The sequence below is a fragment of the Strigops habroptila genome, chromosome 2 (assembly GCF_004027225.2).
Source record: "Strigops habroptila isolate Jane chromosome 2, bStrHab1.2.pri, whole genome shotgun sequence".
Classification (NCBI taxonomy): Eukaryota; Metazoa; Chordata; class Aves; order Psittaciformes; family Psittacidae; genus Strigops; species Strigops habroptila.
The window spans coordinates 65,070,326-65,090,192 of record NC_044278.2 but is presented as its reverse complement, the minus strand read 5'-3'; the positions used below and the strand labels follow the sequence as shown (position 1 = coordinate 65,090,192).

Below are 19,867 nucleotides of genomic sequence, written 5' to 3'. Positions count from 1 at the left end.
TTGCTATTTGAAAACTGAGATGGCAGTCCCTTGATGTACACTGAACAATGACCAAAGGCCTATATATTAGCTCTGCTGCAGAATTTTTGTTAGCGCTGTACTGTAAACTAGTTTTCCATCTGCCTTTACTTTACATTAGTCTCTGTAAATGATTAGATTGCCTGTAGAACCACAGTCCACTTGGCACAGGATTTCCTTTCCTGTGTGCTTGCCAGTCCTTATGTTTAGGTCTATGAACCACTGTTTCCCTTTTGGCGTTTGACTATCTGTGATGCATGATACTGAATATCCTCTTTGTCTTGATCCACGTATACTTTTTTTTTTTACTAAGTTTGCTGCATGCAAGCTTTTGCATATTTTGATTTACGTGTTTTTCTCTTGTGTTTTGTGTAATTCTCATCTGGTGTATGCCTCTTGATCCCTGGCATGTTTGCAGCCTAAAGAGTGATACCTGAGAATGTCTGTGATGAAAAAACTGCCCCAGGTTTTGAAACAATCTAGGTTTGGTTTTTTTTTTGTTTCTTTTTTCAGACATTAATTTATAGTAAAATGGTTGGTTGGTTCTTCTGCTGTTCAACTTTCTCAGTACCTTTGAGGCACAACAACTGTAACTTTTGGCTTCTTCTCACTGTGCACCTAAGTGTTAATTCACTCTTCAAACATGTAGAATTACAAGTATCAGCAATGGTATTAGTGTTTTTCCTTGCTTATTGTGATCTCACTGTCCTCGCTCTGTGTAACAAACCCTTTATATTACACTGTGATGGCAGGAAGATTTTTCCAGTGCATCTATTCCTAGATCACATCCTCCCCTGCTCTCTGTCCTGTATCTGAAAGTGTGGACTAGAGATGAATGTATTACTACCTCTTCATTTACTGCACTGTGAGGAAATAAGTCTTATCTTCACAGCTTAGTTGCAACTTCGTAAGTTTTGCATTGCAGCCAAATAAGGACAGTCAGGTCTGTGCAAGGACTGAAAGGAGGATGTTTTTTTTTTTTCTAGAGGACTTCCCAGCTCTTCCTTCTTATCTCTTTTGTGGTCGTTTGGCAAACCCAGATCTTCTTTGCTCTCATTGTGCCTTCTGATTTGGAGCTTCTTGAGTTTTATTTGGTGTTGATGTGATTTATAGCAATTTAGATTATTAAAATATGACCAAATATGCTGATGTTATTTTTTCAAAGGTTTTGTGAATGACAAGCCTTAATAAGTGCTTTATATTAATCTAACAAATATACATTATTGCTTCTGGAAATCCTAAATAATGAGTGACATAAATTCACAGATCCAGAAGTGAACAAAACATTATAAGGATTAGCTCAAACAGCCAATTTTGGCTTTCTTCTAACTTCTCTATATATATCTTTAAAAAAAAAAAAAAAGTCATTTTGACTCTGATGACTGCTGCTTTCTGATTACTATAAACTCTCTCTTCAGATCCTGATGTGGAGACTTAAAATATTTCTTAAAAAAAAAAAAAAATTTAGATGCTTTAGGAACAGTATTTTTTTGGGGGGGGGGAAGGGAATCATATAAGCATATTTTGCTTTGATTTTCCTAAGAAAATGATGTCTGTGTAATTGTTACTTGTGTGTGCGCGCACATCTTTTAATTTTCTCTCATAATTTCCAAACCTGTTACCCAATTTCAAGAAAACATTTCACAGCCAGGTTGATCATAACACAATTTATTCAAACAAGTGAGGAGTGTTTGCTACTGCATTGCCTAGGGATGTTGTACAACTATTTTCATTATGCACTGGAACAGGTTGTCCAAAGAAGTAGTAAATGCTCCATCCCTGGCAGCGTTCAAGGTCAGGTTGGACAGAACCTTGGGCGACATGGTCTAGGGTGAGGTGTTCCTGCCCATGGAAGAGGCATTGGAACTAGGTGATCTTAAAGTCCTTTCCAATCCTAACCATTCTGTTGTTCTATGATTCTATGATTAGAAATGATAGTGTTGCTTTTCTGCTACATAGTATCAGGGTTAGCTTAATAATCATTTAATCTCCTGTCACAGGAGGTACCAGGTAGTCTCAAGTATGTTGCAAGAAGATTTAAGCCTACTGCAAGTAAGTTTCTTGAGAGAAATGCATTGCAAAGCACGATTGCCCTTTGCACCACTTACCTGGCTGTAAGCAGAAAGCTAAGGCAGTTAGACAGCATTCATAGGAAAAGCTTTAATATAAGTGTCTGTCTACACTTTGTAAAAAAGGGAAAGGCATTGGACCTCCGATGGTCTACAAGATTGTTATTTAGCTTGCTGGTCCATTTTTGGACGGTTCCAACTAGCCCTCTCTATGGCAAAGGCTACAGATGGTATCTAGAGACCTCTCCCAATAGGGTGGATGAAACTCACCCAAATAATGTGCTCTATGCCCTGCCCAGTCTTCAGTTTTTTTCAAAAGACTTTGTAGCCTCAAATACTGTTCCCTTTCTACACATACTCTCCTACTTCTTACTAGAACGTATACAAACACCTTTGTTTTTATACTGTAAAATTCCTTTCTGTTGTGTTGGAGTGGAGTCTCCATTTCAGACGCTGAAATTTAGAAGGCACAAAAGAAGATAATTATGTCTTACAGCACAACAGCACAGCATGATAATCGCGGGAGAATCAGGACCATGTGCTATGCAGTCTAGATATGGTTTTTTTTGTTCTGCATGAACCTTCACCAAGTGAACATGATCCAGTACATAACATTTAACTGGTGAGCCAGAGATTGCTTCTTGCCCTTCTTCGGTGCACTAGAATAGAGGTATCCAAAATCAATATATATATTTTTTTCTTTTTGCTAAGGGGATACTGGATCCCAAATTTCATGGACGAGTTGCTCAAAAGCCTTCCTTGTAGTCAAAAAAAGCAGTAGATAGTGTGTTTTGGCCTATTGTCTGGACATTTGAAGTATTTGGAGATGGTACAATGCAGCCCTGAATCCAGATTGAGGGTAGACTTTCATGTCCTAAAAGCTTAATTATCTGGAATAGTATATGAGAAGAGATGAATGGGTTAATGTGTTTTACTAATCTCAGAGAGTATGCAGTCTTTTCAGTTAGAAATTCCAGTGCTCCAGTGCAGACAGTGGTGGTTTAGTTTTAGGTTCTGACATTCAGAATCACAGAATAGTTAGGGTTGGAAAGGACCTTAAGATCATCTGGTTCCAACCTCCCTCCCATGGGCAGGGACACCACACACTAAAACATGTTGCCCAAGTATCTGTCCAGCCTGGCCTTGAACACCGCCAGGGATGCAGCATTCACAACTTCCTTGGGCAACCCATTCCAGTGCCTCACCACCCTCACAGTAAAGAACTTCTTCCTTATATCTAATCTAAACTTCCCCTGTTTAAGTTTGAACCCATTACCCCTTGTCCTACCACTACAGTCCCTAAGGAAGAGTCCCTCCCCAGCATCCTTATAGGCCTCCTTCGGATACTGGAAGGCTGCTATGAGGTCTCCACGCAGCCTTCTCTTCTCCACGCTGAACAGCCCCAACTCTCTCAGCCTGTCTTCATACGGGAGGTGCTCCAGCCCCCTGATTGTCCTCATGGCCCTCCTCTGGACTTGCTCCAACAGCTCCATGTCCTTGTTATCTTGAGGACACCAGAACTGTACACAATATTCCAAGTGAGGTCTCACGAGAGCAGAGTAGAGGGGCAGGATCACCTCCTTTGACCTGCTGGTCACGCTTCTTTTGATGCAGCCCAGGATACGGTTGGCTTTCTGGGCTGTGAGCGCACACTGCTGGCTCGTGTAAAGTTTCTCGTCAACCAACACCCCCAAGTCCTTCTCCACAGGGCTGCTCTGAATCTCTTCTCTGCCCAACCTGCAGCTGTGCCTGGGATTGCCCTGACCCAGGTGTAGGACCTTGCACTTGGCTTGGTTAAACTTCATAAGGTTGGCATCAGCCCACCTCTCAAGCGTGTCCAGGCCCCTCTGGATGGCATCCCTTCCCTCCAGTGTATCAACTGAACCACCCAGCTTGCTGCCATTGGTAAACTTGCTGAGGGCACACTCAATCCCACTGTCCATGTCGCCAACAAAGATGATGAACAAGACAGGTCCCAACACAGATCCCTGAGGGACACCACTTGTTGCTGGTGTCCAATTGGACATTGAGCTGTTGACCACAACTCTTTGCGTGCAGCCATCCAGCCATTTCTTTATCCACTGAGTGGTCCATCTATCAAATTGATGTCTCTCCAATTTAGAGACAAGGATGTTGTGTGGGACAGTGTCGAACGCTTTGCACAAGTCCAGGTAGATGACGTCAACTGCTCTGCTGCTGTCCATCAGTTCTGTAGCCCCATCATAGAAGGCCACCAATTTCCGCTTAATGAAGCCATGTTGGCTGTCACCAACCACCTCATTGTTTTTCATGTGCCTTAGCATGTTTTCCAGGAGAAACTGTTCCAAGATTTTGCCAGGCACAGAGGTGAGGCTGACTGGTCTGTAGTTCCCTGGGTCTTCCATTATCCCCTTCTTGAAAATGGGGTTATATTACCTTTCTTCCAGTCATCAGGAACTTCACCTGACTGCCATGATTTTTCAAATATGATGGACAGTGGTTTAGCAACTTCCTTCACCAGCTCCTTCAGGACCCGTGGATGGATTTCATCAGGTCCCATGGACTTGTGCACATTTGGGTTCTTAAGATGGTCTTGAACCTGATCTTCTCCTACAGTGGGCCTAAGGTCTTCATTCTCACAGTCCCTGCATCTGCCTTCCAAGGCTTGGGTGGTGTGGTCAGAGCATTTGCCAGTGAAGACTGAGGCAAAGAAGTCATTAAGAACCTCAGCTTTCTCCAAATCCAGGGTAGCTAGTTCTCCCGATAGCTTCCAGAGAGGGCCCATGTTGTCTGTAGTCTGTCTTTTATTTGCTACGTACTTAATAGAAGGCTTTCCTGTTATCTTTCACATCGCTTGCCAGATTTAATTCTAACTGGGCCTTAGCTTGTGGGAGAGCTTACTAGAGATATGCTGTGGTTTGTGGGAATCAAGCCTGCACCTTTGCCTCATTCTCCAAGGGAGTATAGGAGGATGACAGCAGTAGAGGTGATATGGAAATAGTAGCTTTACCAAAAGAAACAGTATGGAATGCAGCAGTGTCTGTTCATTTTGGTTCCATTCACGTAGTTTCTGGATGTGGCCCACAGGCGAGGGCTACTGCTCTGGGATACACACAGTTCTTCTCAGACCATTCAGACCTGTGAGTTCTCTGTGCTTCAAGGCCGGCTAAAGAAATTTTTTTTTTTGTTTTTGTTTTTTTGTTTTTTTTTTTTTTTTTTTTTTTTTTTTGTAGAAATGGGAGGAACCCCTTATGCATGTGTTTGAAACCTGTGTTTTATTACTCTGAAGGCCAATGCATGGGCAGGCAGTTTGGCTGCATTTATTGAATAGGCTGGCACACAGTTAATTACCTTTACCTAGAACATAAAATATCCGTATGTTACAGACTGCTACATGACATAAATCACAAATGACAATGCAGAGCCCTCTGTTATATTGAATTTATTATTATTCAGGCTCTCTTCTGTCACTCTGAAGACAAGATCCCAAACTGGTAGATTCTTTGATTTAAATATAATAAATTTTTAGAGAATACAGCTGTAACTTCACTGAATTGCTGATAGATAGATAACAGAGTCTATTAGAAAGCCTGTAGAGTTGATTAATAGTGTCTGATAAGTAACTTTTCCTTGGTATCAAGCTGGAAATTGATTGCAGTTGTGACTGCTTACCAGTCTAGTCACATAGAAAGGCTCTTGAAGAGCAGCATATAGGAGTAGGGCTTTATAAGAGGATGGTTGCTTGAACGTGCTCAGGATTGCTCTTCAGCAAAGACAGAGTTGGGTGTTAAACAGAAAACAGAGTGTATCCTGTCATCTCAGAGCCCCACCTTTGTAATTACACCAAAAGAAGCTTTCTGGAGCCAGGAACAGGAGAAGCACATCAGCTCCTCTATTGCAATGTAATTTGTTCTCAGAAAACTTGGCATTAATTGAATTCTTTACATTCTTTACAAGGTAAATAGTTCACATTTATATTGTTTCCTTATGATTATCTGCTTGTGGGGTGGGGAGGGGAACCAAGAAAAAAAGAAAAGGATTAGGTCCATCACTACAGTAAGCAGACTACTGCTGACCTGATGAAAATGCTTTAGCTGTTAAAATCAAGCTGAGTGGTTACGAGCATTGTGCTTCAGTTACAGCTTAATGAATGCAATGGAGAGGCTGTTCAAATGGTAAGTAATTTTTCTTGTGCTGAACAAACAATTTTCAAATCCAAGGATTTTGATACAGACCTTAACATTGCAATTTGAGATGGATTTAAACTAATCTAGCTCTTTCTGTGGGTAAGAAGTATTTCTTTTTGAAACTGGAAGGTCAGTAGACTACATAATAACTTGATTTCTGAAGAAGGCGCCTCTAAAAAAAATGCATTGATCTGTGGTCCAGACACTGTAATTTCAGTTAGCCTATTGTGTTTGTATCACTGATTTCATATGGCATTCATTTCAGCTGCATAAATACTAATAAATTAATATTTCTAATTTAATATAATAAATTTAAATAATATGCATTGTTGGTAGCATAAAATCATCATGTAAAGTAATTATGTACAACAGCAAAGCACATTATTAAAAGGGTCAGGGCTCTAGTTTCTGGTCTGATTTCTGTTATCAAACATGGGGTGTAAATTAATGCAGCCTTTGGAACTGGATGAAGCTGCACTGATTTGCACCCTCCGTGTATCTGAGTCTGTAAGTGCCAAAGCACTTGCTGCTCACTGCATTCTTTTCCCACATATCTTTGTTAGTGCTGTGAATATGTTTAGCTACCCAGCTTTGAAAGTGTCATGTAGTAGTACAGTATTTATTAAAAAATGTTTGGGTTTTTTTTCTTTTTTTCCATGTAATGAATGCTAATCTGTTTAACAGTTCATTGAAGTTGTTGAAATCTTCAAATACTTTATCTTTCTGAAATTCAGGATGATTTCAGGCATCTAAATTAGATGTAGGTGTTTAATTGTAGGTATGAAGAGGGGCTGGTACCATATGTTTAGCTAGAACAGACCAAGATTGGAGCTGAAGTGTCAGAGGACTCAAGCTAAACACAGTGTATGTTTCAGAGGGTTTTTTGCCTTTTTTCCTTTAATGTGATCAAGATGCTTAAAGAATATTGTTTAGGTAGCAGTCTCAAGTAGATACATTCTCAGAATCTCAAATTGCTATCTTTCCAGGTAGTTTAAGCCTCATACATTTTTTTTCTATGCTGTAAAAGGCCATAGTCCTTCAAATACCTAGAAGCTTAATTATTCATTGTTTAAAATATCATCAAAATCAACATAAATGTTTACGTAAATAGAGGTAAGCATGTGTCTTGTATTTGCAAATTTGTAGTTTCAAACATTATGCACCATAATTCTGTGTCACCTGATTTGAGATGCTTGCTGCATTAGGCAGTGTCAGCAGTTTCATTGTGTGTGTGCCTTTGATGAAGAGAGAACTTTTTAAACTTGACATATTTTGCAAAACACACTATTCCCAGGGTGCAGGAATACTTACTTCTCTGAATCACAACATATACTTATATCGCATGAGAAGTCAAAACACAATACACAGTTGTAAATTTTTTTGTAGTGCCTGTGTGAACATGTATATAGGCATCCAGCTTTACATTCTGGAAAGGCCTTCTTGGCATGTGGTCCAGATTAGATAGAAGTGTAATTACCCCCGGGCAATGTGGGTTAGTCTCTGAGGTGTGTTTTTTTAGCATGACTAGACTCCCAATTTAAATGCTAGAGCAAGTGAGTAAAGTGACATAAGCCATAAAGAAACAGAAATATAAAATAAAGCTCTAACAATGTGGTTTCTGAAAAGAAGTATGGCAAAAATGTTCCTACATACTGTAAAGTTACTTGGGCACAAATCACCTGCAGGATATGGAAGAAAATGCCTGTAATAATCACATTCTTCCTCTCTGTTTATGTCCCATCACCCTTCGCAAGCTCTTCGTGTTGTTCAGGAGCTGGTGCTTATAGTGCCACAAAATATTCCTTCTCACCTTCACAGTGAGAACCAGTGACAATCCAAAGTGAGCAGTTCCTCTTTACTCAGAAATTTCTTGTACTGAAATCAAGCTTTTAATTTATGTTGTAATGCAATTGGCGCTCTGTCCAATTGTGAGTAAATTGCTACAATTTTATGAACAGGTTTTTTTGTAGCATTTGTCTTTCTAGTGATTCAGGGTGGACCCAGCCAGTGAAGCAGCTCTACAGTAGCAAGCATCCTTGAAACATTTTCTTTTTTTTCCTGTTAGCTGCAGTGGTAGTGACTTCCTTTGTCCTATGCTAGTTAATAACTAATGTGATATAACAAAGGGATCTCTGGTTTTGATAGTTAAGTTTTTCATAAAGGCTTTTATATTGTGTGCTTATACCGAAGATGCAGACCTTAAAACCAGATACATACTGACAATTGTGTTTATTCTAGTCATTTTGGTCCAGGGCATCTCATTAAATAAATAATACCCTGGTAAGCTTTTTCAGTGTTTTGATGGAGACACTGCTAATGAGTTATCCAGTGCAATAAACCATGACAGTCACAGTGACCTTATCAAATCACTGTATATAACTGTAATTTGTCATACACTGAGGCAAGAACCACATGAAATAATCTTCAAATATGATATCTTAAGTAATGAGATATAAACTCTTATGCAGATTGATTCAGAAGGCAACCTTTTTCCCTACCCACAAACCTTTTCTCATGTTACTACACTGCCTCCTGACTAGCATACTCAAAACCAGCTCTGGCTGAGATAATGTTTTCCATATATCTCCTGCTATTTGAATGGTTCCCATATAAGGTTCTTGTATAAGTTCAGCGTGCTGGTTTGTGCTGGTGTTCTCATATACAGAAAAGAAAAGGAGGGACAGATTGATTCAGAAGGCAACCTTTTTCCCTACCCACAAACCTTTTCTCATGTTACTACACTGCCTCCTGACTAGCATACTCAAAACCAGCTCTGGCTGAGATAATGTTTTCCATATATCTCCTGCTATTTGAATGGTTCCCATATAAGGTTCTTGTATAAGTTCAGCGTGCTGGTTTGTGCTGGTGTTCTCATATACAGAAAAGAAAAGGAGGGACAGACCTGCTACACATGTTACGCTTTAGGAGGCTTTTAATAGCTTTGCTTTCAAGCTTGGCTGTAGCTGAGTTGTCAGGCTCTAAACAGCAACAGATTACATCCGCCTAATAAAGTTGTGGATTTTAGCAGCTATTCTTTCCTGGAGGTCGTCTTTACAGTTGAAGCTGTGGCTGCTTGTTAGCAGTGCTCAATTAGGACAGAGTGGTTGGCATACTTTGAATGATAGAGCTTAATCCTGAGGATTGGGCTAACAGAAACTTTGGGCAGTTCAGCAGAGGAAGTGCATATTTTCATGCCTGAGACAGACTAATCCTATGCATTGGTACAGTCTGGGAACTGACTGTCTTGATCTGCAGCCCTGCTGGAGAGAATGGAGGGGTTATGGTGGACACAAAGTTGAATGGGAGCCAGCCCTGCATGCTGGTTGTAAATAAGGCAAACTACATAGTGGGCTATATTAGAAGTGTGGCCAACAGACTGAGGGAAGTCAGTGTTTGCTTGTACTCGGGACTAGTGAAACTGCACCTGTGAGTATGTGTGTTGTCTTGGTTCCCCCCAGTGTAAGATAGACATTGAGGAAGTGGAGCGAGGGAAGCAGAAGGCTACCAGGAAAATTACATAAATGACAAAGCTGAACTCTTCTCGGTAGTGACAGTAGTAACAAGGGATAATGGCCACTGAAAAAAACCCAAGGCATTTTTGATAGGAAGCAGTGCAACACTGGACCAGGTTACCCAGAGAACTTGGAGAATCAGTTGTCAGAGGTTTTCAAGACTCTGCTAGATATAGACATGGTTACCTGATCTGATGTTGCTGATTAACCCCCTGCTCAAAGTGGCACTAAGCAATCCCCAAAATTTCCTCCAGAAGCATGTCTATAACCCTTCTGGGTTTGAGTCCATCTCTCTTGGGGTAATAGCCTGGAAACTCTGCCTCTTGTGCCATTGGCAGTTCCTCAGGCTCAGTAGGCCACTACAGTCAGAGCAGAGATCTGCCTGGTTCTAAAACTGGGACTGAATGTTACATGCCTTCATGATGAGCATCTGAAATATTAATTCAGAGTTTGCCTTTGTCTTCATCTGTACTATGTTGTTTAATCCAGGCTTAAACTAACAAGGCTGCTGACCTGCAGCTATTATATCCATAGTCAGGTACAGATATCATCTGAGATGTATCAGGTTCCAGATATTCTGAGAGAAAAAAATCCCATCTGCAACTCATTGCTTCTCATCTGAGACCACTGTCCAGATGCATTAAGAGTCTTCAGTCTGCCTGAATTGTTTGACTCCGGCCACACACATTGGAAACCACTATGTGAGACCAGTTCTGGCAATCAAGTACTGTTCTTCACAGAGCAAATAGACTCATGCAGGCTGAAAGTCACCACAGTGGAGAGGCAAAGGATGCTAAGCCAGCCACATCCTTTCTGAAACTGGAAGCTGGCTGTATGAACTCGTCTTTGCCGTGCTCTATTTGACCAAGTTATTAAGCTAATTTGTTTGATTTCTCACCCTGGAGGAGCAGAGTACAGTGACAGCAAAGGTGTCCTACAGCTTGCATCAGTCTTGGTTGTGATGTGGCAGCAAACACTACCAGTTCCTCCTAGGAGCGGAACCTAAGCTGAAGAAAAGCGAAGATACCTTTAAAGTCTGTTGCCAGCAAACAACACTGATTTACATCTAAGACTAGAAGAACAGCAACAATTTTCCACCCTCAGTTAAGTTTTTCAGCTATAGATAGCAACTTCAGTTGTAGTCTGTCAGAGCCCAAGTACGTGGCTGCTGCTTCTTCCCTTCATATAAGAGAAGGAAGGGACATAGCTCTTGTAAAACCCTTGTACAGCTGAACGGTATTGTCAAACATGGTGTAATGCAGCAAGCTGGTGTTCCCTCTGAGGCTGTGAGCCTGGCTGGCAGGCACTATACACAGAAGTGTTAGGGTATAGTCTTACAAGCCAAAAATACTGTGTAGGCTTAAGAGATGGGTACTGAAGTATTTTATACAAACCAGAACAATTCTGATAAGGAAGATTTGAAGTTTGTACATTCCCTAGTCCTGTTGTGAGAGAAAGGAGATACAGTCACAAACTGCCTCGGGCTGAGGAGAGTCTGAGTGTATACCTTCTATTTGATTGAATTCTCTAAACACTGGGACTGAAGCGTGGAATAAAGTTACATCTTCTACAGCCTTATGGAACTACCCTTTCATTTTCTTGTCTTTTCCAACATGTGCTCAGAAATGAAACATATCATTTAAGGTCAAATGGAAAATTTTGTTATACAGAAGGAATTGTTGGCTTTTGACATGCAAAAAGAAAGGGTTTGTGTTTTGGCTTAGTGCAAGCCAATACTTGTTTCTAGGTTTTTTTAGTTTGACAACTCTTTTTTTTTTTTTTTTTTTTTTTAAACTGGAAGGGCATGCTAAGAAAGGAACAGAAATTATAGGGAGGGAAAGGATAGCCTATGTTAGAAAAAGTTTACTGAACTTGACCTCTAGAACCGTATTTTGTGCCTGCTTCTGTCACGGAGTTTCTCAAGAAGACACTCTAGGCACTTTTTGTATAGATGTATGCTCCTCAATTTTGGGAAGTCTGGTTTGAGACCTTGGGTTCTAATTCGTAGTGAGTACAAATATAATAGAATACAATATTAATTTATAATATAAAATCATATAACATAACATAATGAATAAATATATAATATAATAGGTATAACTTACAGAGTGATTGACATTCAGACCTAAGGCTATCACTTTCCTTGTATTTTATTATGATATTATGATACATAATGGTTTATAGAATACTATGCTTTTAAAGTAAAACAAAAACATTAAAGAAAAGAATATAGAATTCTTGAATTGGACACCCAGAAATAGTGATTTAAAAAGAAAATAATTCTTCCAGTTCTTCAGTACAGAATGTAGATAAGAATGCCCCTTTATCCCTCTCTTTTTAATGACAATAAATACATATTTGTGAAGCATTTATGCACTATGATAATGTGAGCTTTACAAAAGCCTGTCAAGAAGTTATTAATTATGCCCTCAGAGCATGGTTTGAATAGTATTCAGTAGATTAGACATATGTCAAGCAACAAGGAGAAAACAAAGTGGTCATTTAGCCAGGACTACTCTGCTAGTGCCCTGAATGAGGTAGGAGTCCTTTGGTGGTATAATTACAGACTTGGAATTGAACTAGCAAAATGAGTAAACAAAAGCAGGCCTAATTAAAATTGCACAGTAGTGCTTAATTTTGGTATTTAGTGCCCAAGGTGACTTGAGTCTACATCCTCTTCAAGAGCTTCTCCATCGAACTAAGGAGAAAAAAACTCATCTGGGCTGCTGACAGTCCTTAGAAATTACAAATTTGGGCACCTGGCTCCCATGTGAAGAAAATTTAAGTATGTGTATAAAGTAGAACATGAGAATCAGAAGTTATTGGGTAGCCTATCAAAGGGTCTTAAGGCAGGTTAGTGGGTACATCATCAATTGATGTGGATTCACATCCAAGGACTCTAGCAATAAAATTATCTAACAATCCACTAATCTCCTTTTGTAAGAGAACTGTCACCTGAAAAGCAACTAGCAGCAAGTTATGGTCTTCTCTCTCAGGGGAAAAGTGAACATACTAGAAAAGAACATCACTGTTATTGCAATGTTGGTAAATATACCAGATTTAACAGTAACGACAAAAGAGGAATCTAACTTCAAGGTAATGCTACAAATGTTAGGATTAACTGAATCAAAGACACATTTGTGATTGGTTTCCACATGAAGATTTCAGTATCTGACAGTTTCATCAGAAGATTCCATTTGGTTGGCTATAGACAATGCAAAAAAAAAAAGGAAAAAAAAAAAAATCCGAATATGAAATGACTGATGTTTTTAATGGGTAGTTGCCTGAGTACCCACTGCATGGTAATGAATTCATTATAATTATGATATGATGATTTTTCTTCTCACTGAATAGCAGGAATTTTATAACCTAAAGCAAGATGAAAATTAATAAAAAGGAAGTGCGGGCATCAGCAGTGGCAGTTCCCTGCAAAATAGTCTCTTGTTTGTAACCATATGCAAGCCACTTGAATTATATTATTTAGATATTTTGCCCATCCCACATCTGAACTTTTACACTTCTTTCTAATCACATTTGTTTACATGAACTGAGTTAGATTTCTAAAAAGTATCAGTGGTTTAATGAAATTAGTTATGTGTTGTTTCTAAAAACTAAATTGATATATACTCTGTAGTCAGCATTGGTCAAGTAGGAGGAGCTCACGTGATAGACTTACACGTGGTTAGAAAGGACAAGAAAATTGGTGGAGGTTTCATGGCACATGCTGTTGCATGATCTAAATATGTTCATCTTTAATTTCTTTCAGGCTGTTTCCGGCTATGTAATGTTTTTCGGTCCCATGAGATGGAAATTGAGCAGTGCTTGCTGGAGTCCCTCCCTCTCGGCCAGCGGCAGCGGCTGGTGAAGCGGATGCGCTGTGACCAAATAAAGGCATATTATGAGCGAGAAAAAGCTTTCCAGAAATGGGAGGGCTACGTGAAGAAACTGAAACGTGGAAAGAGTCAAGTTCGTTTTAATCTTGCTGATATGATACAGGATGCAATCATACGTCATGATGATAAAGAAGGTACTCTAGTACTTTTGAACGAATATATTCTTTTTGAATAGTAAAAGTTTCAGACGAAGTGCTTACCTAGCTTTAGGAAAAATACTATTTCACATGATAGTAATTACTGTTGTAACAGAATATACAGACATGTATTGCATACACGGTATTATAGATTGTTACTGACATGAATAAGGTGTGGAGAATAAACCTTCAGAAACCTAATGAGTTTGTTCTGAGGTGAATATATGTATAAATGAATATATTTCAAAAGCAGTAAAGGCTATGATCATCATTACAAGTGGCCTCTTATATACCTACATGAACCATAGAAAATTAGTATCTCAATTTTAGCCAAAATCTGGAGTAATGAATGCTGCTATTAGTGGCACCGGCCACTAACAGAGCAATGAGATGATGTTGACCCATAGTCATGCCAGATAGTGAGTCATCTTTCTGGTGGTGAAATGATGTTTGTCCCTTTGAAATATGTAACCAGATTTTAGGGGTTCTGTTTTTAGCTTCCTGGTGGTGTTTGAATTCCTGGGGCAGCTGATAGTAATCTTGAGGAAATTTATGATTTACTCCTCAAAAGAAACCAAACCTTGCAGTGAGGATCTCTCAAGTTTTAGAAGTCCCCAGGAATCCCCATACTGTGGTGTGTGAAGGATATAAGAAAAGAACTGATGCAACGCTTTTAGCAACCCCTCTGCAAACAGATTTTATGGCAGCTCTTTGTAATCACATTAGCACAAAACTACCTGAGTAAAGGAGGCTCTGAGATGGAGTCACATCACACAAATGAATTGGCAAGTTTCTGCTAATTTTTTAGCAGTTTGATAAGGTATGGGTTTTTTACTCACTCCTGAACCTTTGTTTTAATGGGCATTTGCTCTAACTGTGACTGCTTATCATTGAGGTATAGTCCTACACATTTAGATCTATACAGGAAATGCATCAAAGAGCTCTTCTCCTCCGGTGAGTGCCCAGGGCATCATTTATAACTAAGTACAAATAAACTTCACAACCTTTCCTTCCACTCTCCAGTGTGTAGAAGTACAGGGTTTATAAGTGAAGATATTCTTTCTCCTTGTTCCCATAGCTCCCAACATTCTCCAAAGCCCAAGCATAGTACTAGCTATAACTCTTAGCATTCTGTAAAAGTCAGATACTTGAGGCTGTTTTTGACATTTATGCTGAAGAAGTGTAGCTTTGTCGTGGTTTGGTTTAAGCAACACACATTTAAGCAGTGTGTTTAAAAACAAAAATTAAAAAATTGAAACTCTTAGACATAAAAGCTGCTCTCCTACTATTGTTTTTGAGTGGAACATCCAACCATGATTCTTCAGTGAATACATGTACATTAGGATTTCAGTTTAAATTAGACAGACGCTTTTGTAGTAAATATCATATCCATTTACTGTGTTTGGACTTGTTTTATGGAGCATGCAAACTAGATTCCTTTCAGAGACAACTGAACTGGAAGATGTGGTCTGGAAGCACACCTAGTGCCTCTGAACAGTAATGGGTTTTCAATCCATAAATCCAGGCTAGACACAGGCTGAAGTAATCTTTGAAACAGGTATAACTAGGGAAGTTGGGCTGTTGGCACTATCCGTTTCTCTTTTTTATTTGTTCATATTTCAGCTATTCATTCAACATTCATCATTCACATTACACATCACTATTTACTAATGGGTATATAAAGCCAGTAAGCTAATTGTGGTAGATCCTGATAATTGCACAGAGTATCCTCCAGCTCGCTGCAACTTCACATGAACTTTATCGGTACAACTTGAGTAAATACAGCTCTGATGTGAAAAAGCTCTGAGCCCTTCGCTTCACTGGGTCCTAAGGCAGAAATGACTGCAATATAAGGCTGCAGATGGGACTGAGCACAGATTTGCTGGCTCTTTGAATGTCACACCATCGAATGTCACTCCCTGCTTTTGGTGAAACAGCCTGGGGGACTGAGAAAAGGAGATTGTAATACTGGGTTAAGCAAACAGAGGTGGGAGACAGGTTTTAACAGCCTGTCAGCCTTCCTCTCTTCTCACAAATCCATGTCTGGTCTCCAGGATCTGTCTTTTACTGCACAGTGTGCTCAGTAATCAACAGCATTCCCAAATATGCTCAGTTTGAATATAGGGAATAAAGTTCAGTAATAAATATGTAAAAAATGCTTCTCCAGGAAAAGCTGAGCATTGAACAAACATTTTAAAAAAAGTAGCTCGATGTAAGTAAATAGCAAAGAAGTACCTTAACACTAATTAGTAATAATAATTTAATTCCTTAGCATAAAACTCTTTCTTCTATAAAAGATAAGTTGTTATCTTGTGAAAAAATGGGATTCAGACTGATCTGAATATTGTATATTTTGGAATAAATGATGAAAGTGATCAAGATGAGAACTCAGCAAATCTTCAAAAATTCAGGTTTTTCTACTCAACATTATTGGCGGCAGAGTATTTTAATGCATTTTGAATGTCTTTACTTTTTCAGAGATAATTTAATTTTGAAGCTAGACATTCTGTTTAGAATGAGATATTTAATAACAAGTATAAAGGTGTGGTACAACATACTGAGCACTCAAATAGCTTTAGTCGACTAAATTCTATCAGGTGACACGTTTCCTTATGGGTAATGAAATTTGTGAGCTTGAAGTGCAATGGCTGTGAAGAGATTAATTCCACTCAAAGTATGATACAACTCATCTGGCTATGAATAAGCCTGATCCTGCTGTTTAGGATGTATGGGCAAACTGTAATGTCCAAGAAGAGGTCTGTGCAACATGGATACTTTAAACAGCTGGATACACATAGTCAATTTTGTGATGAAACTGTAAATGTTTTTGTACTGTTTTTGTGATCCTTTGGTTCAAAGTGGTTTTAAGTCCTCAAGCTTCACAGCTTTCAGGCTGTGCGTGTTTTGTAAAATGAAACTGAAAATCTTAAGGCTAAAATTCTGGGATTCATACAATTTTCTTCCAGTTTTACCCTTGGAATAGGGTATACAACAACGGAATCACAAAAGGGTGGACTCATCCACAGATAATTGCAACTGGGCCATTTTCTTCAATTTTTAGATGGATGTAGAATTGCTTGCAAATCTTGGGCTCTTAAGTGCAATTCTGTGCTTCCCCCATTCTTTAAATTAAAGCACTCCTAAAGTCAGCTTGACTGTCTTGTGCTCCTCTGAGACTGTTAAGCAGAATCCTGTTTGCTGATGAATCCTGGAGTAGTTTTACTTGGTTTGGGGTCTGATCATGAAGAAATCTGCTTAAGTAGAAAATATGAATCCGTTGCATGGAGCTCATGGAAGTGCAACAGAACCAGGAGTAATTATAAAGAGAGATTAAAAAGGTGGAGATGAAGATCCCTGAGAGTGATAAAGCAATGCTTACATCTGAACAGGTTTGAATGTAGCTGGTAATAATTCAAGAAGAAAAAAACATCCATTCTATAGGCGTAAAATACTGCTAGAGAGATGTTTTACAGTTCTATGAAAGCAATGCAAAAAGTGTAATACGGAAAGTGGAAAGAGGACACAACAGTAGAAGGGGATAGAAGTAGTTTCCCAAGTGAAGTTCAGAAGTATCATACAAGACATAGACTGGACAGCACATTTTGAAATGGTAAGAAGCAGTGTGGTTTGATAGGTGAGATAAATTGGATACCATGAATATATATGTGAAGATAAATTTATAATGTGGCTAGTGCAGAGACATTTCACACCTGAGTCTGATTGGAATTTCACTCTTACAAATTCATTGTCTTTGTTATGCATGAAGAATGCAATATATCTTCTCCAAGATTACTATAGCAGCTGCTATGGGGCACAAAATGCATCTCTGACAATGCATGCTGATAGATGTGATCATTAGTTTGCATTAAAATTAATTTTAAAATAGGCTTTTAGAAAGCAGTGACCTGCTTTGTCTCAAGTTTAGAAATTAAATATGTGCTCATCATATTTCTAAAATGTAAAAACTAGCAAAGTGCTGCATCTTTGTTTTGCTTGGAGGCATTTGAAATTATTGTGAATTATATTTTTTTAATTATTGTTCCTGATATTTAGTCTTTGATCTGACTCAGGGAGATTGAAGAGAAATCTTTCTTTTCCTTGCAGTTTCCTGCAGTTCCTCTTTTTAAAGCTTTTTAGTGCTTTGGTGGGCCACATTCACCCACAGTACTAACAGTGAGCATTTTGAGAGATTCTGCAACTATTATCCTCAGTGTTGTCATATATATAGAAGCAGAAGCTGGTGAATAAATAAGCGTACTGTTTTCCGATGCTAGTTTTGTACATCTCTACTGCTGGCAAGGGGATATGTGTAGTTCATTTGCCTTTAAGTCCTATATAGCTTTGTTCTGTGAGACGTTAAATCCCTATTAAGAATGGACAGCAGGATATTTGTCCTGCTGACATCAGTCATATAATTTTACTGCAAAGTGGGAGACGTAGCCAAGCAGGCTTCTGCATCCCATTTCTTCCCATTATGAAATAGGCGTGCTTGCATCTACACTTTGCATGCACGTGGAGACTGATAATCTTCTCTGATACGCATACTCTAGTATTTGCTGAGCCTGCACATCAGCTTAGACTCCCGTACAAGCAATTAGGAAATGAACTGAGTGAATCTGAGCCCGAGTTTCTGATTCAAATACAAGGTAGTCATGCTGAACAGATCTTGGTATTTTGGCCTCTTGACAATAAGGGATAAGTATCCTTCCGGAAGCAATGGTGGAGTTATTGCCACTGACAGCAAAGGGAAAAGGTGGCTGCTTTGAAAGATATAATTTTTTTGAGCATGAACAGACAAATAAACTTGCCATAATGAAAACATTAGCAAAAAGTGAATGTGACAATCCTGTATCTAACGGGGTGGGGGGGAACTAAAGCACTGGGTTTAGTTTCAGTCGTTTTTTGGTATATACTGTAACTCAGCCTTTCAGACATCCTGCAACATTACCCAAATCATAGGACTTTCAGGAATTCTGTGTATGTAGTATCTTTTGTTGTGAAAGCTGTACTGTAGTCAAGATGTATACCATAAGGTCTGCTGTACTGACAGAACGTGGAAGGTCAGGGTAGGAAGTCCAGAGATCCATCAACTCGGTCTTGAGACAAAAGGGGTACTCCTGTGAAAATCAGCATTTCAAAAGGGAAATGCAGATTCCCTAAACCTAATTTAAGCCCATTTCCTCGTTTAGAGGGCAATATGCTGATTCTGTGGCAGCTTTGTGATTCTAAATAGCCACAATACCAAAGTGAGTATTAGCACTAATGCTGTATTCTGTAATAATGATTCTTGGTCCTTTCAGTGGAGGTTGAGCCTGACTGTGTTTTATTCAGTCCTCTGCAACTGTCTGAGCTTCTTCCTACCCCTGCAGAACTACCGGGCTGACCCTTTGCCTTTAGTCTTACTCTCCCTTCTCTCACCAGGGGATGCCTTGAAAAGGTGGTTTAAAAAGCAGAAGATACCAATATCCTACCTTTTCTGTGGTGTCCACTGCTGGGGAACACCTCCCAGGACTGGGTCCTAGGCCCAGCAGATTGACTGCAGAGTAGCTGCAGTCGTTATGGGATCCATGGTTAAAACCCATGGATCCCATCTCACTCTCCACCCTGTGATGCCAGTATCTCCAGCTGTTTGAAAGATTTAATGCTATTGTGAGATTTGGTAGTATCATGATATTTGAGAGGATTGGAGTATTCAATATAACGGAAGGTTTTATTGTTATTAGTTATTTTTCATAAGCACTGTATAATGTACAATATTATGAAAAATTTCACTTACATTAGTTAAAGGGTTTGTAAGGAAGCATATAAGAGGGTACAGGTGGGGCTGGTGCTGAAGTGCAATTTGCATATTAACAACTTTGGGTTATAAAAAGGGCCCAGGGGAAGGAAAGGCAAAATCTGTTCAGAAGAAGAATGTGTCTTTAATTTGAGGTGGCAGATGAGCTGACCACTAGCTTTCAATAGTTAGGAGAATGTGTCAAAGATGTAATAGTGACTGTTCCTATTCACAGAAAAATATATGAAAAACATTTGAAATAAAACTGAAGCTGAAACTGAGCTGAAATAAACCAC

The 19,867-nt window shown here is 39.2% G+C and overlaps 1 protein-coding gene across 5 annotated transcripts in view; it reads left to right on the top strand.

Annotated features, from left to right (window-relative positions):
- The window catches only part of MYO16 (myosin XVI), a 391,786-nt gene that overhangs the window by 87,307 nt on the left and 284,612 nt on the right, over positions 1 to 19,867 (top strand). For 4 of the 5 annotated variants that reach the window (XM_030476550.1, XM_030476548.1, XM_030476549.1 and 1 more), the window contains exon 2: positions 13,532 to 13,792. In XM_030476550.1, coding sequence (XP_030332410.1) covers positions 13,570 to 13,792 — 223 coding nt within the window. In that variant the 5' untranslated portion in view covers positions 13,532 to 13,569. Of the gene's footprint in view, positions 1 to 5,942; positions 6,024 to 13,531; positions 13,793 to 19,867 lie in introns of those variants that run through there. The other variant, XM_030476547.1, reaches the window with a different exon arrangement.